The 24769-nt window shown below is 54.7% G+C and overlaps 1 protein-coding gene across 1 annotated transcript in view; it reads right to left on the bottom strand.

Annotated features, from left to right (window-relative positions):
- The window catches only part of MYT1L (myelin transcription factor 1 like), a 296223-nt gene that overhangs the window by 125163 nt on the left and 146291 nt on the right, over positions 1–24769 (bottom strand). Inside the window, exons 4-7 of the mRNA XM_072938278.1 lie at positions 13352–13510; positions 6636–6690; positions 6439–6472; positions 6146–6208 (exon numbers count right to left, since the gene is read on the bottom strand). Coding sequence (XP_072794379.1) covers positions 6146–6208; positions 6439–6472; positions 6636–6690 — 152 coding nt within the window. The 5' untranslated portion in view covers positions 13352–13510. The remainder of the gene's footprint in view (positions 1–6145; positions 6209–6438; positions 6473–6635; positions 6691–13351; positions 13511–24769) is intronic.

Raw genomic sequence — 24769 nt, 5'->3', positions numbered from 1 at the left:
AGACGTTAATTAGAGCGTTCAGCAGACACTGCAATGTTTCCACGCACCCAAGTGGATCTTCATTTTTCACATGCGGGGCCCCACTAATTAAAATCAGCTTTGCAATTAAATGTGGAAAATTGTGTTAAACTTTCAAGCGTGGTTAGGGAAAAAATGCAATTATTTTGAGGGTTTATTTTAACGCAAATGAAAATTCTGTCAAGGTGAAACGAGCAGCAGGGAGGTACAGGGATCCCTACTTCTCCCTCTTTCCTCCTGCTCCAGCCTTTTTTTTTTTTTTTTTTGATTATAGACGCTGCGCTCAGTTGCAGGCTGCAATGCTCCACCATCTCCCCCAGTCCTGGCTCTGTTCCAAGCCTTTCAGTGAGTGCTTGCTGTCAAGGCATGAATAATACAGCCCGAGGCTGTCGGCGGAACCCAAGTGAGGCTGCATACATCAGGAAGCAAGCCCTCACTCGGCTCCTGAACCAGCCCCCGCAAAGACAAGCAATTACTCACCCGCGGCCGCGCAGCCTGGGCCACGCACTGCTGGGTGCAAAGGTATGTGACACGGAAAAGCATCTGACGGAGGCGTGTGCGCCGCCAGCCAGAGGGAGCCCAGTCCTGTTCTAATAAAAAGGAAACCCACCGTTCGGAGCTTTTAATTTTAGAGTTTCAAGATGAATTGATTTGACCCTGAATTTTCTAATTCAGGGGAGATTTAAATAGGACACCAAACTCACTACCTGGCTTCTGGGTGGTCGTCACATGTGAAAAGACCCCAAAGCTAGATTTTGGGCCAAATATTTCACCAGAACTCTATGCTCAGCAAATATCTTTAAAAAAAAAGTGAAAGGTTAATGTAAATAAAATCCATTAAATTTCGGAAGTAAATTCAGAGGATTCACAGAACAGATGATGTGAAAAATGTATCCACATTAGGGGCTCTCTCTCTTTCACTGGAGGCTCACACAAAAATCACTATTCAGAAGGAAGGAAGTAAATCCAATTAATTCCAGATGGTCCACTATGAATAAAACTATTATAAAGAAGGATGAAGAAATTCAAATTCCTCTATGTTGTTTAATATTTATTAATCTCATTAATATTAATTTATATTCTATTAACAATTTTTTATTATTCCTATTTCTAATTTTCATTGGGCAAATTAAAAAAAAAGACTGAGAGATTATCATACTAAATGAAGTCGGTCAGACAGAGAAAGACAAGTACTATGTGATGTCATTTCTATGTGGAATCTAAAATACGACAGAAATGAACTTATTTACAAAACAGAAACAGACTCACAGACATAAAAAACAAACGTACGGTTACCAGGGGGGAAGGGGGTGGGAAGGGATAAATTGGGAGCTCGGGATTTGCAGATTCTGACTACTATGTATAAAATAGATGAACAAGGACCTACTGCACAGCACAGGGAGCCGTGTTCAGTTTCCTGTAATAAACCGTAAGGGAAGAGTCTGAGAAAGAACGAAATGGGAAGCATCTGAAGAAGGGATGCACGCCGCCAGCCAGAGCAAATCCAGCCCCTCCTAACACACGTGTGTCGGTGAGTGTCACTGAGTCACTGCTGTGTGCCCAAAACCAGCGTGACGCTGTAAATCAACCACACTTCAGTAAAACATTTAAAAAAAAACTCTAAGAATAATAAGCCGGCCCTGACTCTGACGATGCCTCGTGTCCATGTAAGTGCCCCTTTAAACTTCACCTTGCACTGTGTCCTCACACCAACAGCACCTTACATCCGCACGGGGAGAAACAGCTTGTGACTGGAAGGCCCGAGAACGTTCATTCTTAGTCAGAGGTTCAAGAGTACGTTTTTGCAGAAATGTTCTGACTTTCCACATTTGGCCGTCATCTTAGTGTCCTTCGTGTAATTCTCCGGGTTAAGAACCGATCTCTTCTTCAGGGACTTGAACCAAACAGAAGCAATGATAGGTCAAGTGTCATGTGGCCTGTCCTCCCCACGTCTCCGCCTTACGAGGTCCCCCTTCTGCTGGGGGCTGCCCCTCCTGAGACGCCCCCCAGCTCAGGACCTGGTGTTTAGAAGCTCCGTGGCCGGGACGCCCTGCACTTGGCCCTGCGTTGCCGGCTCCAAGCCCGTAGCTTCCAGCTGGATCTGCGCACTTCACACCTCGCCTGCCTGGAGCCTCCCAGCCAGCTGACCCACAGCCCAGCAACTCCCTGAATTCCACCTTTGTGGCTTCCGAGTGCTCTGGATCTTCCTGCCCGCCATCCACACTGAAAACACGCCCGTGGGAAACGCTCTTAGTTCAGCCACAGGGGTTTTAAACACCTTCGGCTCACAAGCCTGCCTGCACACTGGGAAGGCGGTGATGGGAGAGGCAGGTTCCAGGACGCCTGGAAGACTCACTTAGCGTGACAAAGGGTTAGTTTGCAAAGGAAGCTAGGATCGGCCCCCATGTTTGCGATATGTACGTGTCTCCAGCTACTCATAGGTATCAGTAAGAGGAGAGTGGAGGGGCCAGCAGGGCCAGGTGTGCGGCGATGAGACGGAAGAAGCACGTGGAAGGCAGAGGCCAGACTCGCTGGGCACAGAGAGGACTGAGTGAGCATTCTGGCTCAGACAGGAGACTCACTTCCTGGCCCGAATGCAAACTCCATGATGCTTTTGCTCCACGTGTGTGCTAATAATAGAAAGCCTCATGATGGTTCTGAAGATAAAGGTTGGTGATGTTAGCTACTTGACAGGCTTGACACGTCTCAGGGCACAAAAGTGTTGACTGAGCTTGGATCCCTGCTGGTCAGTGTGCAGGAGCCAGAAAGACCCATCTTCAGTGCCCAGAGAGGCAGCTTCTCCGAGGGCCTGGAGTGGGTCAGCGTCAGACGCCGGGAGTTCCTTCACCCGTCCTGCTCGCCTCTACCTTGACTGCCAGGAGGCTCAGAGCGACACTAAACTACACACATCCTGGGGCTCTGGTAGAGCTGTGCTTCCATTTCCCTTATGCGTTTCCTAATTGCTCTCTCTGATTTGACTCTTACCTGTGCTGTTGTGCGTGTGCTGATCAGCCACCTCTGATTGTCTGTGAACCATGAACACAAACACCCGTGGACAGACTGTTGTTCATTCAAGGACACAATTTTCAAGTAAGGTAGACCATCCGATAAAGTAAGTCTCGTAATGTTAACTCCTACCCCTCAGCCTCTAACCAGGACCTTGAGTTGTGAGTTCCCTGGGAAGTCAACGATCGGCTCCTTTCACAGGGGTGAGCCTGCGGCCGATGGGCCCCACCCTCTCCTCCCGGTTTCTTACAAGTCCACAACCCTCCCTCGATTACACTGGGAAAGGAAAGCCATCAGTGCCAGCAGCTACCGTGGAAAGCCAACTCCCTGTGGAAGCAGCAGCCACCGAGGCCAGCCGTGATCGTCCTCCGAGGTGACACACGTTGCCCTGGAACTGTGGTTGCTGTCTGCCGTCCCTGGACGTTGCCTTGTTCCAACAAAGGCTAACTGGTGGCCGCGTCTGACCCCTGGGTGTCAAATTTCCTAACCATCTTAATTTTAATTTCATACACTGTTGATCCCCCACACCTGCCTCAGACTGACTTTTGCTCATTCAAATAAATGGATACGTCAAAATACTAAAACCACGCCTTTCACTCCGCTGTGAACTGGGGAGACGTGTGAGTCAAGTGAAACTACAGGCTTAACAGGAAGACATTCATCGAGCAATTTAACGTTGAAGAAACAAAGAAACGAGAGATTTCATCAAGGCCGGAGCTGAGGCCGCGCTCTTGTCATGGTGCAGGGGCTCGTGTGCTCGCGTCGCGGCAGGGACCAGGTGAGAGCAGGTGGCACTTGCGTGTGTTTGGGGGGCGGCCTGCAGGTATTTAGGCGTGTGAGCAGCTGTCCGAGGGGGTAAACTTTGTTCAGGAAATCCTTTTAAAATAGAGAAAAGCAAAGCCAGGTATCGCTGAGATCTCACAAATCTGATGCAGCAGCGTCAAAGGGCGCCCACGTGTGCTCGGGCCTCATCTCCTCCAAGGGGCCCTTTTCCAGTCTGAGAAATTCAACTGTCAGCCCTTAGCTAGAGTTCCTGGTCATATGTGGACATCAGCACAGAAGCCAGGAAGCCTCAGGGGACCCCTCAGCGAGAAGGCCATCTGGGACATAAGTCCGAGTGCTGTGAGCTTACATAGCAAAGTCTGCGACTTTGTCATTTGAACACTGAGGACACTGAAGGCAGTACAGGTTCACTGACTTGCCCAAAGCCCCTGGGGCCATCAGTGGCATCGGGGGTGGTGGCTGGAGCCACGTCTGTGTCCCGGGAAGCGCTCCTCCATGGTACTCAGGGTGTCTCCTCGTACGCTCTTCCTGCTACAACAGTGAGAACTCCAATCACTGCATTCCCCACGTCTCATGATAAAAAATACATTATTTTAAATTAAAAAGGTAGACTTTCTGTGGTAGAATTTTCCAGTCTGGCTGCCTCTCTGTATGCTCTCTCAAATTCCATCCACTGAGTGCCTCTAAGACTCAGGAGCTGTGTTCTCACCAGCATCCTGGCTCAGAGGCGAGCCTGCTTGTCTTCACGGTCTTCCCAGCCTCAGTGCCACTCTGTGAGCAGGGAGGCGACCTCACCAACAGCTGCGTGCATAGCGCACCGCACAGGCCCATCGGTCCCGGCTCAACGGGCTCACCTCGGGTGGAGACGCAAACGCCTGAAACAGCTGGGTGGGAGTGTCCCCACTTCCCCCGGAAAAACGTGGTTGTGACACCTCGTTTACACTACCTGACTTCTCATTAAAACGTTTTAGCCAAACGCAATCGTTTCCTCTAATAGCAACACAACAATGTTTAAGTGTTGACTAATCGAGAGGTGGTTAGGGGAAGACATTCTCTCCTGGTTGGCTGACTTCTTTTCCGCTGTAAACACGAAGAATCCAGTTTTTAAAACCTGGATTTTTAAATGAATCTCCATACGTACGCCTTCATAAAATAACAAAGACTTAAAATAAACCACTTATTTAAATGACATAATTCAACAGTTTACTGTTTTACAGAATACAAATAATAATATGATAAATTAAATAGAATCATTTAAACCACAAAATACTCTTCAGAGTGGCCTGTCCTTTTTCTGGCATGAAACCATTTCTTCGAGGACGCCCATTACAAATTCCTGCCTCTTTAAAAGCTAGCCTGGGGATTTTGGACTCGTTTGTAATTTTTCTCTTGATTTTACTAAAGGACAATCAAAATAATTGCTTGATTTCACCCAGAAATCAGTGTTCAGCTGAAAAGGGAAGAGCAGGGAAGGAAGGTCACCCGAGGGCTGCAGGTGCACCCGCTCAGCCTCCGCTTAGGCCGCGTGGCCTGGCTCCCGCTGGCGCGCGGGGCCGCACGACCTTGGTCCTCACACCCTGCTTTGTGGGAATTAGCTAGGGGTGGGCGGTAGCCTGTAAATGCTTCTCACGCATCGTGACCACAGCCTTCCACTGAACCGCGAAGCTGCGCTGATATGCGGGGAGACGCTCCCTGGGGGCGTGAGTCTGGAGCCCGAGCGGCAGGCGCCTCACGGCCTTGGGCGAGCGCCATGATTCTGCCTAGGTTCATCTTGCAATAATCCCCCCTCCCGCCTGCGGTCTAGGCGTTCCCGCGCCATCACAGCCCACGGACCTGGAGCCCAGTGTCTAGGGCACCATCGTCTGGGACCCCAGCCTCAGGGGCCTATGTGTCCTGTACACCCCCTCCTGCGCAGCCTTCCCGGGAGCTGCCCCGGCGCCAGTGGGGGCTTCTTCCCCCAGGACGAGCTGAGCCCCTGCAGAAAGGCCAGGGAGGAAGCTTGCAAGTCACCACCTGGGGTTCCTGAGCTCCTAGGGGGAAGTACGGGGTGGAGGGACACACCCTCCCAGGGACCAGGGGGCGGGGTGGCTCCCAGCAGCTGTGTGCGCGGAGCACTGTGTCCCCGCGTGGGCCAGCGTGTGAGGCTGGACCTCATCTGGGTCGTCTGATGTGTGAGGTGAATTCCGCCTCAAGAGGCATTTAGAAGGCCCAGTCAGAGACCAACAGCCAAGCCCTCGTCCGCAGAGAGAAGGCCAGCAGGACACTCGGAGTCCCCATCACCCCCCAACTCTGCCCCGCGGGAGGCGCCCAGACAGCAGGCACGAAAGCCAGGCCTTACCTCCTGTGTCTCGCGTATTTCCCGCTAACGTGGCCACTGCCATCGCAGCCCGGGGTGGGGCAGCTGCAAGGAGAAAGGAGGGTGAGTCACTGGGGTGCTGTGGGCAGGGGCCCCGAGAACCTCTTCGGTGTCGGAGAGAGAACAGGCGACACAGACAGACAGACAGGACTGGAAACCGGAAGGAGGAGAGCGGGGGTGCAGGGCCTGGGCCCGGAGCCGAGGGCACGGTCTCCACTGGCCGGCGGGCTCTCTGCGTGCCCGCCCATGGGGCCCCCCGCCCGCAGCACGCTCACCTGAACAGCTCCTGGATGGCCGGCTCCACGGGCACTGCGGAGAGAGGGAACAGACAGTTCACCGTCCACGGGGGGCCCGCCGCAGGAGACCCCGGGAGCGCGGCTCAAAGGCCGGCTCGGAGCGCACCGCGCAGCCGGCTTCTGCAGGGCGGAGGGGAGCCCGCACAGGGCCCGGGGGCCGGGAAGCCCGGACGTACCTCGCACCCCTTTGGACCGCGTGCGATGCCGCTTCTCCTCGGTGTCCACCTCCATCTGGGGAGAGAGGAAGGCGGTCAGCGTGCATCCCGGGCCAGCAGTTTCGGACAGTGTCTTAAACCCATTTCCCTCTGAGAGGGGCGCCGCCGGGAGGGTCAGGCGATTTAAGTGTGCTGCTTAAAAATGAAGCAGACCGGGATCTGGGGGGACTGCATCAGGAGGGGGAAGACTGATTTGGACGCATCGGGGCCGATCTGAGCTGTGCTCTGTCCCAGTAGTGCTGCAGACAGCACTGGGGCTTGCGAGAATGAAGCACGCACACACGGTGTCTGGGTTCTCCTCGCAGCTGAACCGTCTGACCTGACCGGGGGTTAGTGGGGAGGGGGTGGGTCTCACAGGAGGACGCATTTTACCTTGGGGGCTACCCTCACGGTGGCCTCGTTCCCGGGCTACAATTGTGTCCACCTTGGTCTAAATTGTCAAGATGCTTTCCAGGGACACAGGCCTTTGCTCATGGCCACTAGGGGTTACCAAGTCTTTCCAACCACGGCCTGTGTGATCCTCGCACGATTCTGCAAGGAGGTATCTTTCTACACTTCTTTCACAGGTGTGATTTGCCCAAGACCATCCGAGCGGGAGCTTTCGGGCAGGACCCTGAAGCAGCCCCTGTCTGTCCACCCTTCCCCTTAAGCTGCAGGAACACACTGCTGGGCAGGTGGATCCGTGCCAGCGTGTTTGTGCCCGGAATATTTCGACGACACATGAGTAATTCACACACAGCAAACCCGCATGGCAGGAGAATCCCCGTGTGTGTGTCAGAGGGGCTGGCAGAGCTGAGCAGCGAGCCGACCGCTCCCCTGACAGGTGCATATGGGGTTGTTTTTGCCGAACGCCCAGCGTGGCCAGGGCTGCCTTCTGGCAGAAGACGGGGACACCCTGAAGTGCTAGGTGCGCACAGTTCACTTCCTCTGCAGTTTGTGACAAGAAAGTTCAGAATTTGGGAAGGAAGGCTCTGGTTAGAGGCATGTGACCCTCGTAGGTGCACGTTATGCAGAAGAACAGGGTAGGTCTGCGCGTGACTGGCCACGTCCCCCTGGAAGGTTCTGACAAGCCCCCTAGCAAACCTCATAGGACCTCAGAAGATGCCACAGGGGACTTGCCTGTCAGGGCCTTCTAGGCTTCCTTTGTTCACAACCAACTTGGAGCCTGGGGCCTAACGGAACATTTGAAACTGAAGCAAAATCTCAAAGGCTTCCAAGATGACCAGCAGGTGAGGTTTTAACAAAAGAATCGGCGTGCAATTTCATTCAGATAAGGGGAGATCCAGCAGTTTCACACCCACGAAGCCCTGCTTCTCAGCTTGCACTGCCCCTCAGGACGGCGGGGAGGCCCGTGGCGGGGAGCGGTGAAGATGCCGACCGCTGCGATGGGTCACCCGGGGTTAACGGCCATCGCTGGAGCTCCCTTCACGTTTAGCCTGTGCTTTCGGCCGCTCAGGGATGTTTACTTCTGAGTGTGGAACTTCCAGGACTTCAGGTGAAATTCCCCACTGTGTTCCCTCCAAATACGACGACATTTCTGAGTAAAACAGCTGCTGCTCCTTCACCCCAGGTGGGAAAGTTAGAAAATAAGCCTGTGTCTGCATCAAAAGTCTGATCTTCTGACTCTGAGTGTGTTTCTAACGACTTCTCTGCTGCTTCATCCTTGAGCCAGTCCCAGGAGAAAACGCGGAGCGCCGGAACCCCGCACGAACCCCGGGGCCAGCGAGCCGGCACCCCGCCCGGAGCTGCCCTGCGGTGCTCCGAACTCCTAACACGTCGGGCTACCACCCCACGTCTGGAGGGCCTGCACCCAGAGCTGAATCCTGGTTTTTCTGGGACCGGCCTCTGCAAACACCACTGGAAACACCACTCAATTTCTCTCGACCACAGCTGGCTGGTGAAGCAGCCCTGCCACCTGGGGTCCCAGGTCCACCCGACCTCGTGTGTGACCCCTGCCGAGCCCTCGGGCAACCGTTCTGCTCTCGGCCTGGTCCCCGCTGGCTCAGAAGACGGACTCTGACAGTGCTGACCGTGCGTCCAGACTGCCTGGGGCTGCGGCCTGGGTACCTTCCCAGGCCTCCCTGGGCCTCCCTGCTCTGGTCCAGGGACCTCAGCCCTTGAGGACTGAGTCTGAGGACAGCAAAGTGGAACCTCTAGGTCCCGGGGCCTCTGAGGGGTCAAGGAGAAGCTGGACCTACGACACGTGACCGTTGTGGGATTTCCTGCTATTTTGTAGGGAGAGTTTCCTGTCCCGGCTCCAGACCCCACATCCACCATCAGGGCCTCCGTGGGCGGTGGAGGCCGGAGGTGTGGGATGCGGGGGCTGGACGGGCCGCTGAAGGATCCACACTTCTGGCTGCTTCCAGACGTTCACCATCGCACAGCAAGTTCATCTGAGGACCCTCCTCGCGTGTTTCCGTCCGGCCGGGGGCCCTCCCCGGAGCTACGCCGTTTCTTCCTGCCTCAAGGTTATTTACTGCTCTGACTTCTGTCCCCTCCATGCTTAGTAAACTCTTTGTTACACTTGTTTCTATGCGTTATGGTAAGAATAAGCCCCTCCCTGTTTTGTAAGCTCTTGGGTGCGTGTGGGGGGAACCCGGTAAAATCCCGCCCTCAGCCCACTGTTTCTCAGCGGTCATTTACTGAGCAGGTGCAGGGGCCGCTCCTTCCATCTGAAACCTTGAAGTCACACGTGGCTTTTCCCTTTCCTGTTTCTCTGTCCCACCACCTGTCCCATCACCTGTCGCATCACCTGTCCCACCACCTGTCCACCTGTCCCACCACCTGTCCCTCCACCTGTCCATCCACCTGTCCCACCACCTGTCCCGTCAGCTGTCCCATCACCTGTCCCACCACCTGTCCCACCACTTGTCCCGTCAGCTGTCCCATCACCTGTCCCACCACCTGTCCCGTCAGCTGTCCCATCACCTGTCCCATCACCTGTCCCACCACCTGTCCCGTCAGCTGTCCCAACAGCTGTCCCGTCACCTGTCCCACCACCTGTCCCGTCAGCTGTCCCACCACCTGTCCCACCACCTGTCCCGTCAGCTGTCCTGACAGCTGTCCCGATAGCTGTCCCATCACCTGTCCCACCACCTGTCCCTCCACCTGTCCCACCATCTACCCACCTGTCCCACCACCTGTCGCATCACCTGTCCCATCACCTGTCCCTCCACCTGTCCCGTCACCTGTCCCACCACCTGTCCCACCACCTGTTGCATCACCTGTCCCACCACCTGTCCCGTCAGCTGTCCCGACAGCTGTCCCGTCACCTGTCCCACCATCTGTCCCACCACCTGTCCCGTCAGCTGTCCCGTCACCTGTCCCACCACCTGTCGCATCACCTGTTCCACCACCTGTCCCATCACCTGTCCCTCCACCTGTCCCTCCACCTGTCCCTCCACCTGTCCCTCCACCTGTCCCATCACCTGTCCCTCCACCTGTCCCTCCACCTGTCCCACCACTTGTCCCGTCAGCTGTCCCAACAGCTGTCCCGTCACCTGTCCCACCATCTGTCCCATCACCTGTCGCATCACCTGTCCCACCACCTGTCCCATCACCTGTCGCATCACCTGTCCCACCACCTGTCCATCTGTCCCACTGCCTGTCCCACCACCTGTCCCTCCACCTGTCCCATCACCTGTCCCGTCACCTGTCCCACCATCTGTCCCACCACCTGTCCCGTCACCTGTCCCATCACCTGTCCCATCACCTGTCCCACCACCTGTCCCACCATCTATCCACCTGTCCCACCACCTGTCGCATCACCTGTCCCACCACCTGTCCCACCACCTATCCCGTCACCTGTCCCATCACCTGTCGCATCACCTGTCCCATTCTGCTCTTTGCCGTGGTATTCATTCTCCTCCTACTGCTCCTGATTCCTTGGGCACCCCTAGCTCAAATCCTCTCCTGTTAAGCCTGAGTCACTGCCACCTCCCCGTCGACGCCTATCCCCTCGTCACCCCACTGTGTGTACAGCATGCAGGACGCTTGAGCAACCAGAAAGGTTCCCTGTGACTTCCTCGAGTCTCAGAAGTGTCTGCCTTTCTTTTCTTTACTTCTTCTGCGTTATTGGTTGGGAAAATAAATCAAAAGACAGTGCCACCAGCTCAGCAGTGGCAACAAAGCAGCAGAGCCTCTTCCTCCAGCCGCCTGCCTCCGCCCGAGGAGGCCATGCTCTCTTCACTCCTGAAACGTGAGGCGCAGAGCCGCTGCCCCCCAGGTGTTTACTGATTACAAAAGCCGGCTCCCATACACACAAACTCTCCTGTAAATCGCTATTTTTCACTTATTAAAAATCACAGCTCTCTCTCCAGGTCAATGCCTGTGGAGTAAACTCATTTTTTGCATAGCTGCATAATACACCCCAGAATGTGTATGTGATCGTTTATCCAACCATCCCCGGAAGCTCCCCTACGAATGGATAGTTACGCTCTTCTATTTCATTTTCTTCCAGCGAAGAAGAGGTGCGACCCAGATCACGCACATCTTTGTGCGTATTTCCCGATATGGCTTTCTTAAAAGGTTGCTGTTAGAAAATGTAAGGGTGCATGCCCTTGTTGGTAACGTATGTCTGTGCCCATCGCCACAGCTCCCTGGTCTTTTGTTTCCGCCGAGTGAAGTCACTGTCACACTCTCCAGCCCGCACGTGTCTCCATCCCCGACCACGGACGAGGGTCAGTGTCTCCTGGCTGCTGGCCTCCCTTCTGCTGGGAAGTTCTCCATCTTACCCTCTGTCTGTTCTCCCATCCACGTGAAGTAGGTCTCTGCATGTCTGAGGTGTTGACCCCTCTACACAGCTTATCTGTTGTGAGTATTGTCTCATTTCCCCCTTTGCTGGTGGTGTTTTTCCCAAGCAGAGGTGCTAAATGTAGGTGATCCCACAGCCATGCAGACAGAGGCCAGCGCCTGCAGCCCGGGTGTCTTCCTCACCACCTGTACCGCCCAGCGGCTCTCAGCTGCCCGCCAGGTGCCCACCCTGTTCCCCGTGCCCCGCCAGGCTGAGTGCCCCGCGCCCTCGGCGGGCCTGGCGCCTCCTGTCTGGCTGTCGGGCTCACGTCTGTGGTCCGTTCTGTATCCTCGGCTGTGTGTGTGTGACCGGCCTGGAGGGGTGCTCCTAGAGGATCCACACCTGCCTCAGCCAGGGAGCCCCCAAGGGGAAGGGAAATGAGAGGGAAGGCGTGTCTCCTTCCGGCAGGGATGACCCAGCGACGTGACGGGGACCCGCTCTGCCGAGCAGCCGGCTGCGCTCTACTCTCAAGCAGAGCAGAAAGCCCACCGCCGAGGCCCCTGGCCTGTGTTAGCACTTTCCAAGTTCTTCCACCTAATTTAAATTCTGACGAGGCAGCACAGAAGTAAAACTCAAAGATTCAAGTATGTTTTGACATAAAATACTAATAGAAATGTCCATTTATACAAGGATTTGAAATTATCCTAGTGATTTTCTAGTTCATAATTTTTTAATCCAGTTTAAAAAAAATTTTTTTTTAAAGGGAGGAACATTCTGAAAGAGTAAAGAGAAGAAAAACTAGAGAAGCTTCTGTCTAGGAGTGAGAGAAGGTGCGATCTGTGAGCTGTGTTTGTGCTCAGCGGAGGTGACGTACAGGATCCCGCGGAAAACGTTCAGAAATTAAACCGTCCCAGGAGCTGTTAAATGGGAACAGACGTGAGCTCAGAGAGAACGGCTGGCTCGGAATTTTGTTTCTCCCACTTCCTGCACCTTTAGCCTCAGTTACATCACCGGCACAAACTGCAGTGAGACAAATGTTTCCCAAGAGCTTAGTGGGGTCGGAGGGGGCGACTTTGTAAACTGTGCAGTGCTGCGCACATGCAAGGGGGGGCGCTGTGCCCTGACTCATCCAGTGACCTCAGCCCGGGGACGGGCCTCACGAGGCCGCACTGATGCTCTGTCCTATGGCGGCATGTCCTTCTCTGGCAGGAGAAACGCACCAGACGAGACACACCCTCACCTGGAGGAGCTTTCCAGGATGGAAATCAGGGCAGACAAGTGACCCAAATGGTAGGAGGAGGCCCCAGAGACAGAGCATGTAAGGGAGAGGAGGAGGGGACAGAGTTCTAGAAGGAGGTGGGGAGGAAGGAGCGCTGGGCTGGGCGCAGGGGCTGTGAGGGGACCCTGAGTGCAGCCCACAGTCTCACACTGACCCCACTGGGAAGGGGTGAGGTGGCTGTGGGTCAACGTGCGTGAGTTTTGTCCATTGGATGATGGGTCGTGGGCCTGGGTGACCCTGAAATCCCCTGTGGCCCTGACACTGCCTGGTTTGGTCTCAGGAGACCGAAGCTGGGCCTCTGGAGAGAAGTCCTGCAGGAAGGCAGGGCAGTGGCCAGGGGGCCACAGACTCCGCTGGACAGGCCCGGCCCCCTGAGGACAGGACTGGGAGCTTCTCTGTCTGTCTTCTCTAACCCCAGGGTGGGGCCGGGCAGCCCAGCAGAGAGGAGAGCCGCAGAAGGAAGAGGAGCCCGGATGGATGAGGGCCTGGAGGAGGAAGGGGTGGGGACCTCAGGGCAGGACGTGGGGACGGAGGAGTGAGGCGCAGAGGTCAGGGAGCGGGCAGCTGTGACCACAGGGATGCAGTTTGTGGACCACGGTCTACACAGCCGTCTGACCCACCAGCCCTTCACATGCACGCAGCCTGGGGCCACAGAGGGAGGGTTACCTTGCAGGAAGCCTTCTCTCCTAGGAACGGAGGCAGCGTGACTCCGTGGGCAGGACACAGGCCAGGGCCAGGGCTCCTCTCTGCCTTCTAATCCTGGTCCTCCCCAGCCTGGGACTGCAAGCGAAGTCACTTAACTTCTCTGTGCCTCGATTTCTCCATCTGCAAAATAGAACAGCAGTGAGAGGCGCCTACTGGTTTCACTCTGACATGAGGAAGCAGCGTAAACAGAGACTCTCTCGGCATCAGTACCACCCACAGCTCCCCTGGGACCGGCTGTCCTCTGTCCCACCCTTGGACAATGGTCCCCATGAGGTTATTCTCCAGGACCTGGGGCTGCTGCCTGGCCCAGAGGAAAGGTCTTCCCTGGGTCCCGTCCAGGACAAGCTCTATCTGGGAAGTGTGGCTCCCTGCCAGGAGAGTAGGCTACACAGGCTGCGGGACATTCTGCTCCCCCGGGAAGGTCCTCGAACTCCTGGGCCGGGGGGACCGGTCTCCCTCTAGGCACCCTTCCTAGACCGTCCGTCCTGGATCTGGGGTGGAAGCAGCCTACGCGGCAGCATGGCAGGGTTACTCCAGAGTTCGCACGGGATCCGCACTTCGTGTGATTTCTACAGGCAGCTCAGGGGCTGCAGGACGAGGCTGGTCTCGCAGCTGACGGAGCAGGAAAAGTGCACACAGCACCAGTTTCTTACCCATTTCGTCATCTGCCAACTTTTCACATGAGGAAACTGACACTCAGAGAGGCTGAACTATGGGCTCAAAGCTACCAGCCCGCCAGCAGGAGAGCATGCTTGGAGCTGCTCCCTCGTGCTCGTGAATCGAGGATGCCTCCCAGTGCAGCTGGGCTGTGCAGCCACCGCCCAGGAGGACCCGGGGCAGGAGTCTGGGTCCCGGGTCCTGGACGAGCCTGCAGCTGGAGGCACGGGGCGCTTTCCTCCACACACGCCACAGATATTCATTCAAATGGGTTCACTCATTCGAAAGGATCCAGCGCCTCGGGCTTGTGAGGTTTGCTGGGACGGAGCATCTCTGGGCTGCTTTAAACCTCAGAAGGTCAAGGGAACGGAGAGCCTGGCAGTGCTTAGAGATGAGGCCTCGGGGCCCATGAGGCCTCGGGGCCCACGAGCAGTGCTGGCGTTTCAGCTAGCCCGCGGCACAGACGCCAGCACCACGCTCCAGCGTAACGTCAGCCTTCTTGGATGACCAGACTGCTCACGTGAACAGCAGACAACTGGACAGCTGAGTCAGATGAGAAGCCGCGGGACTCATGAGGGCCGCTTTCTGTGGAAGTCAGCCATCCCTTCGTGTTCCCTGGGCCCCGGGCATCCGGCCACCTCTGTCCACCCAGGGCTGAGCTGCAAAGCCTTCCCTCATACACTGACTTTTCCCAAGGCACGATTTCATCCCCGGACAAGGGCTAAGTGTTTGCACGTCTGTGTCATGCCAGGCACACAAGCACACAGACCACAGAGACTTAAAATCATAAATCCCCAGAAACAGAAAGGAATTAGACCAGATTTGTCTTTTTTCTTTTCAACTTTGCCATTTAAAACAAAAGACCTTCTCCTGGGCTGTGGTAACGGCCCTCCAATTTCACTGTGAGCAGGTCACCTGCCTCACAGCTCAACCCTCTGGGCCGCGAGGCTCCAAAGCAGCCGGTTCCACCTGCCTGTGTCTTAGGTGCTGGCTAATACGGCTTTGTTGATGGGAAGACAGAGAAAAGAAAACAGAAAAAGACAAAAAGAGAGAACTAGAAAAAAGAAGACAGCGTTCCTGCGGACCGTGTGGGAGGATCTGGGAGTCTAGAACAGACCAGGCTGTGCCATGCAAGTGACTCCACCAGCCAGGAAGTGTGTGACGGTCCGAAGACCTGAGCTCAGACGGACGTGGGCCACAGGAACACCACCACTCGGCCCCTCCCCATCTGAGCGCTCATTTCCTGCGACTGTCCGTCTCTAAGTTAGACAGCATACTCAGAATGGAGCCAGCAAAGCACAGAAGCTCACTGAATGGCAGTGGCTTGTATGTTATTACCACTGAATAGACGTTTATTAGCACGCCTGCCTGCAACTCCGAGGTTCCGTTTCTCGCCTATGACATGAAGATGGTACAGCTCCCTAAGTAGGAGCCCCCGAATTAACTCAGACGTTAGTGACTGAGGGTTCACCACCTGCTGCCCTCGCCTGGGCTGCGTGACTTGGTATAAAACAGGACAGAAAAGATACTGCTGCATAAACTCAAAGAAAGGACAACAGAAAGAATAGAGAGAAATTAGGATTAACGCAGTTGCAACTTTAAATATGCAGAAAATAATTTATTCAGGATGCAAAGAAAAAGAGAACAGATGAAAGAACCAAAAGAAAAACATCATAGAACACTGTTTGGGCGGAGTAGAAATACCATGGTCACCATGAAACTTACCAAAAACCCAATAATTGAGAAAATACAACGCAATCTACTAAAATACAAATTAAAACAAGTGGCTCCATTGGCAACGTGCTCAGATTTGATCCTGAGACATATGGGGATGTTGGCCTTTTTAAAATAAATTATTTCATGAAGCTACAGCTAGAAGCAGCATTTTGCAAGCAGCAAATATTCAACTGTATTAGTAATATCATCCAGAAATACACTTACAAACAGCTCATAATATTTAAAAATTAAACAATTAAGTTATATATAACAAGCGACAAGCAAACTGTTAACTATGATTCAGCTCATACCCTCAGCATTAACTAACTTGGACGATCTGAGATCCAGTTGTCACATAAACCTGAGCACTTTCGTCTGTGGCTTCTGTGTTTTGTTGACAACAAAGTCATGCAGGACAACGCCCTTCACAGAGAGCATGCAGAACAGGGGTTGCAGTGCAACAGAGCGAGCTCCCGCCCAGAAGCCGCGGGTTCTCCTGTTTAATCAGAATTTGGCTCCTGTGACTCAGAGCAGAATATTCACTGCACAAAGCCTAAAGTCCTGTCCCTGAGGCAGGGTGAGGCAGGCTGAGTCCCACTCGCCCCTGCGGCCACACCGGTGTGGGTGGTCAGGCGTCCTGCCCAGGGGCCATCAGGACTCAGGACCTATCATAGTTCCTCTTTGTTGGAACCCAGTTCTTTTTTTAACATTAAAATGCAGTGGCACAGGGAACTATCCAATACCTTGTAATAGAACAATAATATAATTCTCCATAATGAAAAAGAATATGAAAAATAATATATGTATGTATATGTGTGCCCGAGTCACTAAGCTGTAAGCAGAAATTGACCCAACACTGTAAACCGACTATACTTCAATCAAAAAAAAGTCACTGGCAGAAATTCTCTCTGGGATATTTATTTTAGGAAATCAAGGTCTCAGACCTATTTTTTTTTTTTTCATTTGATTTTGAAGAACGTGCATCAAAAGTGTCTGAGAACTTGAAAGGAAGAGAGACCAGCTGGGTGCTGGCGGCTCACGGCGGGATCGCCGGCCTGGCTGCCCTCCTCCCTCTGGAGCGGAAGAGGTGCCGGGGCAGGGCGGTCTGCTCTCAGGGTCCCGGAACAGCCTCCCTGCTGGATTTCCTCTCCACTTCGTAGACTCAGCCCAGGCGTCTTTTCAGAACGAGGACCTGCAAGGAAAGGTCCCTGCGCGAGCCTGCAGGTGGAACGTACCTCACTTTACCCTCTCCTGCCACTTCTGAGGCGTAAGCTGTCTCGCCAAGACGAGGGGCAACGCTTCCTCTGGAGCCTCCACCACTGAGGCCAGTCTGCTCTGCTCTCCTCGGAGCAAGGTCCTCCCCAAACGGCTCTCGGCACCTTCCTCCTCCCGGCTCCCTGGGGCTGCTGTGTGTCGGTGCGGGAATCTGGCCTCATTCTTACTGCTAGACCAGGGCGGCCGCGCACCCTGAAGCCCGCCGTCCCCTGAGAACGCTCTTCTCCCTTCTCTGGATAACTTCTCCCTTCTTCTTCTCTTTACTGTTTTTTTTTTAATATCTACTAAATGGACTTGAATTGTCTAAATTTATCCTGCTGATAAGTGGACCCTACAGCTTTCACATATACATATTATTCTTTTTCTTTCTTCTCCAGCTTTTGGAAGGTTTCTGAAATTAATCTTTGAGTTCTTCAATCATAGTTTACAATTTCAAGAATCTTATCTTGTGGGCCCAGATCAGTTTCTGTCACAGTTACACACCTGCGTTGACCTTGGTGATTATGTGCCTTTGAGCAAGAGGGTAAAGAGCATGTCTCACAGCTGAGGCACCAACGTCTCGCAGACCACGGGGCACGTAACAGGCATTGGGTCAGCATTTGGTTGATAATGAAGGAAGGAGGGAGGGAGGGAGCACTCGCAGTCACAGACACTCTAGAAGAACGGTTTTCAGGAATAATATTGGACTCCAGCCCTGCGAACCCACCTAGGCCTCCACGCCACCCCAAAGTAAAGGCACCATGGCTCCAAAATGTGAACCCCTTCTTCTCGAGTGCCTCACCCCTGTTTCAGGCTTGACCGATTTTCACACTACCATACACGTGACAGGACCACTCACATCGATGACCCTAGCTTACACCTATCAGCTCAGCCTCACATTTCATTCCTGATGCCTTTTGGATTTTTCTAGATCTTCCAGACAAAGCATTAAAAAAATCACCAGGTTGGAGGATAACTTACTAAACACCCATTGACCCTGTTCCCTATGTCGCGCGTGGCACCGTCAGTCACGCTTCCCTGCAACTTCCCCTGGTCCCCCACCCAGATGATTAGGGGTCACTTAAGTCCAGCTCTCAAATGTCTGTCCAAGCGTGTTCCACTCCTCCCGTGTCGCCTTAGCCCACACACGTGACCGCGACCCGGCCTGACGGCGTCTTCCCTGATGCCCGTAAGGGCTCCCAGCTCGAATCCGTCCACTCTCTACACTAAGATGCGACTCAAATCAGCGCCGGTCAGATGGCCAGAGCTTCCTCTCGCTGGTAAGCCTTCAGTGTTGCCCCACCTCCGTCAAACCAGGGTGAGGCTCTCGGGTGGATCCCTCAGGTCTCCAGTCGGGGCTCCGGCCCACCTGCGGAGCCCACCTGGCGATGGTCCCCACCGCACTGTCACACCAGGTGGCACTGCCCGGGCTTCTTCCCCAGGTGTGTCCGCACACAGCCCTCTGGGGGACCATGTCTCTCCCTCTGACTCTGTCCCCGTCACCTCTGGGAGAAGCTGAGGGGCACCCCAGCCCCCCCGGCTGGCTCAGCCCCTCCTCCACGTTGCTACACGCCTTGTGCTGCTTTTTATCAAAGCCTGTCGTATTTGTTCACATGAATCCGTTCCATTCATGTCTTCCCTCATTTCAGACAGAAAGCACGTTACCCCGTGCACCGCGGCCCCGCCTCCTGGTCCGTCCAAAGCGGGGCTCGCGCTCTCCTTTCGCGTCCCGCGCTCACGGCGCACGTGGGGCGCGGCCGGCGGGGCCGGGCGGGGGGACTCCTGCCGGGTCCCCGCGCTGCTCCTCCGCGCGAGAGGCGCCGGGGGCGGGCCGTACCGGCCGCGGGAAGCCTAGAGTCTCCGCCGCCCCGTCCGCCCCCTCTGGTGCCGGCGGAGACACGCAGGACGGAGGGCTGCTCGGCGCCCAGAGGCCGGAGGGCGGGGGCCCGCAGGCGGAGCGGGCTTGCTGCCGGGGAGCTCTGCTCGGCTGCGGGACGGCCGCGCGCGCTCACAGCGGCTGAAGCCGACCCGCACCGCCCGGGCGCCGCCAGCCAGCACCCAGCCGCGTGCACTGCGGTCCGGAGGCGGCCGCGGCACAGCGGCTGAGCACCGCGTCCGACAGCGGAGCCCCCGACCCGGCCCCAGCAGCCGGAGCGGAGCGGGGGTCGCAGGGTGGGCTGGGGGCTGCCTTGCTCCGAGGCTCCGAGGCTCCCAGGCCCCAGGGCGGCCACCTTGGGGGCCTCCCTCAGCCTCCTCCCGCACAGCTGAGGCCCCGGCTCCCGAGCACCCGCCAGGGACGGCCCTCCTCCTCCGGCTCGCCCCCCACGCCCGTGCGGCCCGCGTCACCCGCGACGGGGCGAGGGCAGCGGCCGGGGGCCGGCTCCTCGGGGCGCGGCGTGCCCACAGCCCGGGTGAGTGGGGAGGCCGCCCGCGCTTGTCAAGCGGGCCTGGGTTCTGCCTTGATCGGCCCGCTCTCTTCTGTGTGGCCCGGCTGCTGAGTCCCAGACGCCCTCCCGATGGGGGCTCGTTCCCGCCGGTTCGGTGGTGGGCGTGTGGAACGAGGCCACGCGCCGAATCCCCGCACGTAACGGCGCCCGCGCAGGAGGCCTTTCTCCGGGCAAAGCGGGTGATGACGGGGCTTCGCAGCAACGTTCGAAGGGCTTACGGTGTAACTTGGAAATAAATATTAAGTTGCAAAATTATGATAAGCTCTTGTCCAAAAAGCAATGGAAATGAACAGATTTTGGCAGGACGTGAGTCCATATGTTGATAATACCTGTGACGGGGGTGGGGATTTGGGAACACTTTTTAGCTTCCAAACTCTCCCTACTGTGGCAACGCATCCCCGACCTGCTAGTGGGGTGGCCAGGTAGCCCCTCAAACATTAAACGCATATTCTGGCTAATAAAGTTTTATAAACTTATATTCATTTTAATAAATAAATTCTGAGCACAAAAGGAGACCTGTCTTTGGCTAGGCTGACTGTCTTTCACGACAATATTGGAGATTTTTGTTTTGTTCTGTTTAACTTCCCATTAATGAGGACTTACTTTGGGCAGGAGATGGAAATTAGACCCAAATGAGTCACTAGTCGTACAAGGACCGCTGGGCTGGATGGGGAGTCACCCTTCCACCTGGGGAGGCTCTGGGGCGGACAGACCAGGGCCAGGTTGTTTTAAAACTGTCGTTTTAATTTTCGGTACAAGAAAAGCTTAGACACATCGGCTCAGATTAGGTCTAGCAGACAGTGTACCTGCTCCACACTTTTCTGCCACACACCTTTTGTTATGTGCGCAGAGTTAATGCCTAATTATTTGTCCTTCAAACCCTCAAGAAGTAGGAAGGAGGCCAGAGCAAAGTCTCCCTGGAGCCTGGACTGCACCCCTGCCAACAGCGTGGGCAGACGGACCCTCCTGTCACCTACTGTTCGCCTGAAGATGAGCCCACCTGCAGGCGGCTGGGAAGGGTTCCCAAGGCTTTCTGCATTTTGGAAGTTGAGTTGCAGAGAGAGGACACCTCCTGGGGTGGGTGCTGCTCGCAGCACGTCTGCACGTGCTGGGTGTGGGAACGAGTGTCCGGAGGAGCCCCTGATGTGTTGCTCAGATGGTGGTGAGGATGGGTTTTGAGTTGGGTTAGAAATATCAACCTACTTTAGCCCAATATTCAACTCTGCCTTCAGTAGGAAGTCAGTTTTATTATCTCCACTTCTCCCACAAAGGAACTGATTCTGGGGACTTAGGCAAGGTCAGGTCCCATGCCCAAGGTCACTCAGGTTTGATGTCCAAGCCCAGGGGTTCTGACCCCGAGTCCATGGCTCTAAAGGGATATGTGAATATGTTACCAGTGGGAGGAGTTCAGACATCATCAGTTCCTGTAGACTGGACCTCCCATTTCAGGCCCTTCCACTGAGACAGATATGTTTATCTGTCATTTTAAAAGAATTCCTCATATAAGTGATATTATATGATATTTGTCTTTCTCCTCTGACTTAGCATCTCCAGGTCCATCCATGTTGCTGCAAGTGGCATTATTTTGCTCTTTTTTATGGCTGAGTAGTATTCCATTGTATAAATATATCACAGCTTCTTTATCCAGTCATCTGTCAGTGGGCATTTAGGCTGTTTCCATGTCTTGGCTATTGTAAATAGTGCTGCTGTGAACACTGGGGTGTAGGTGTCTTTTCAAATTAGAGTTCCCTCTGGATATATGCTCAGGAGTGGGATTGCTGGGTCACAGGGCCTATTTTTAGTCTTTTGAAGAATTTCCATACTGTTCTCCTTAATGGCTGCACCAGACTGCATTCCCACCAGCAGTGTAGGAGGGTTCCCTTTTCTCCACACCCTCTCCAGCATTTATCATTCATGGACTTTTTAATGATGGCCATTCTGACTGGTGTGAGGTGATACCTACCTCACTGTAGTTTTGATTTGCATTTCTCTGATAATTAGCAATACTGAGCATTTTTTCATGTGCTTATGGGTCATCTGTACGTCTTCATTGGAGAATTGCTTGTTTACGTCTTCTGCCCATTTTTGGATTGGGTTTTTAAAATTATTATTATTATTAAGCTGTATGAGCTGTTTGTATATTCTGGAAGGTAAGCCCTTGTCAGTCGCATTGTTGCAAATATTTTTCTCCCAGTCCATCGGCTGAGACAGACACATGTATCAGCTTTGCTTGTATCTGCTGGAACGTCCAGGTTCATCTAAACACATGCACACAACACACAACTTACCCAGATAGGATTGGCCCTATCACATATGTAAATGCACAGAATTACTCACTGTTAAACATAAATGCTATCACGTTTTACACCTTCTACAAACTTTTCGTTTTGGTTAGAGTCGGAAACATTTCCACGTGAGTGCAATAAGCTCTCCCTCAAATCCCGTAACTGGGGTAATTGCTCCACAACACGGCTCCACGTAACCTGCGAGCCTGACAAAGGTCTTCACGTGAGTTCAGCTTGTTTCCTGTGCTTCGCTAAATGATGCTCTGACAAACGGTCTTGACTGCATCTCCTCCTCAGGCACGTGCACCTGCACTTCTCAACATTTAAGATTTTAACAGATACCGGCAACTTGCACGTTGAAGTGGCTGAATCCGTCCACAATCAGTTGGTGTCGCACCCCCCACCTTCGCAGCGCTTGGTGTTGCCCCGCTTGGCTTGTGTTTGACAGATGACTGGAGTCCATCTCTCCATGCATGTCTCTCTCGTCTTCTGTGATTTAGCTGACTATACCCTTTACCTTCTGGATTATATTTTAATTAAAAATTTTTAAAATAATTCTTTTTGTTTATTTTTGGCTTGGTTTTTAAGACAATTATTATTCGGGTTTTTTTTGGGGGGGTAGATAATTAGGTTTAGTTATTTACTTATTTATTGTAACGGAGGTGCTGGGACTGAACCTAGGACCTCGTGTGTGCGAAGCACATGCTGCACCGCTGCGCTGTGCCCTCCCCTGCCGTGTTTACGTGTATTCTGGATATCTGTGCTTTCCATGTTGTACACTCAGCAAACGCTTCTCCCCAGGCTCTCCCTGGTCTTCAGCCCTGTTTGCAAACGTTCCTGGTGCCTGTTCTAGCTCTGGACGTGGTTACACTCATCATCCTCTCCTGGTGAAACTTCCATTTTCCCTGCCGCGTCTCAGAGGGCCCCCAACTCGGAGGTGAAGCACGCACTCCGGGGTGTTTCCTGAGCCCTCCCAGCTCATGTCTGTGAGCATGTGCCTCAGTCCAAGGACCACTGCTGCCTGGAGCAGCTGGCCTTGGATGACGACCGGCTTCAGGAGCCTGTGAGAGCCCCGCCTGGTGCTGGAGGCACCCCGTGTGCAGGACAAGGTCTGAGTGAAGGTGGACAACGGGGGTGGAGGGGATGAGTGCCTGGAGGGAAGCGGCCAGGGCTCTCGGGCAGTGGGGGGTGGGGGGCCCTTTCCAGGTTGGGGCTCTGCTCCCCCAAGGAAGGCCGTGTGGGGTCCAACCCAAGGGAAGAGGCAGCTGGCTGAGGACTGAGGGGCGAGGGGCGCCCAGGCCAGCAAGGGAAGGAGGCGGGGGTCAGAGGGACAACGCAGGCAGGCCAGGTCCTCAGGGGCCCCTGATGCCCTCCCGACAGAGCGGGTCCTGTGCCGAGCATGGCGGACGGTCCTTGGGTTCAAGGCGGGGGTCACGCGATCCAGTTAAGTTCGGACCCGGCCCCTTGTGCCTGGTTGTCGGTGCTCCGTCTGGCATCAGAGTCGGGGGACAGCAGATGGGACTCCCTCCTGGGAAATAGGCCCTTCCTCTGAGACCTGCGGACAGAACCTCGGGGGACTGGGAATACGGCTTGGACATGTGTGTTTGAGGATGTCCATATCCTGAGATCCTGAGAGCAGAGGGCCACACAATCGTACTTCCAGAAACTCTCTAAGCCTCCGCAGACAGGAGCTGGGCTCCTGCCTCAGGGCTGGGTGTTGCGAGGGAGACACCCTGCAGGTGTTCCAGCCCTGCACAGAGCTCTGGTACTAGACAGAACAGCTTCAGAGTGCTGGTTAACAGGGTCACAGCACAGCCCCCCGAGAACATGCGGGTCTGCCCGCGTCGGACCACGAGCTGGGAGCCTTCTCTCTAGACAGGAGGGGGGCCTGCCCCCCGGCTCCCACCCCGAGCCCCGACACCCACCTCCAGGTGGTCTGAAACCATGGGTAAGCTCTTGGTTGGTTAATGTCCTCTCATATAAATTTAAATGCCCTTTATTTAATGGAAAAGCAGTTTCTTTGTCAGACTCAAAGTTCCAGAGCATTCATTTGAAATAATTTTAGATAAAGAGAAACACATGTTCAACCAGGTCAAAGATGCTCGAGCTTGTCTGGGAGACTCTGCAATCTTCCCTCTGCCTCTTGTGAAATCTATCAGACCTTCTCCGGGGTTAGAACCAGATGCAAAGTGTTGATGCATTAGGGTGACATCCATCCTGATTTCTAGATCCCAAAGTACCATTTTTCAGCCCGCAAGCTGACATGGTCAAATGGGGCAAAGGTGACAGAAGATAGGTCGTTCGCTCACGTGTGACCAGAGTGACTGGGACATTCCATCTTCAAGCACTGCTGCTGTCGAGAGCTGACAACACGGACCGACAGGAGCACGCTCCAATGTCACGCACGCCCAGGGCTCCCGGGGGTGACCTACGAACCCGTGGTTTCCCCACCTCCTGGAAGGGACGCAGCCCCACAGCCGCCCGGGACTGGCTCCTGTGCTGTGAAAGCGGGGCCACCAGTAAACGCCGTTTCACGACCTAATGGTGACAGGTGAACTGTCTCTCAACAAGTCGAAGGTTAGAGTCCTGGCCCCCGGGGCCTCAGAATGTGACCTTATTGTAACTGGAGCCTTGCAGATAAAGAAGACAGGGTGAGGTCATACAGACAGGGTGGGCCTAATCTGGTGTCACTGTGTCCCTACACAAAGGGGACCTTCGGATGCAAGAATGCTGGCAGGGAGTGTGTCTTGTGACCACTATTCAGGGGCGGGTGATGCTCCTGTGAACTGAGGTTGCCAGCACACCCCGGGGAACGGGAGGCAGGCAGGGGGGGCTTCTGAAGGAAGCAGCCCCACCCACACCTGGGCGCTGAGTCCACCCTCCAGCCCCCGAGACAGGGATCTCGGTGAAGCCTGGTCTGCACTGCTGTCACTCGAACCTTGTGCCTCTGTCCTCCCCGAGGCTCTGCCCCCGGCCAGCCCGAGGGGTCGAGTGTTTACACTGGGGGTCCCTGGGAGGGG

Source organism: Vicugna pacos, chromosome 15 (assembly GCF_048564905.1).
Source record: "Vicugna pacos chromosome 15, VicPac4, whole genome shotgun sequence".
Classification (NCBI taxonomy): Eukaryota; Metazoa; Chordata; class Mammalia; order Artiodactyla; family Camelidae; genus Vicugna; species Vicugna pacos.
Note: the sequence above shows the minus strand (reverse complement) of the source record. Positions and strands in the feature narration are given on the sequence as shown.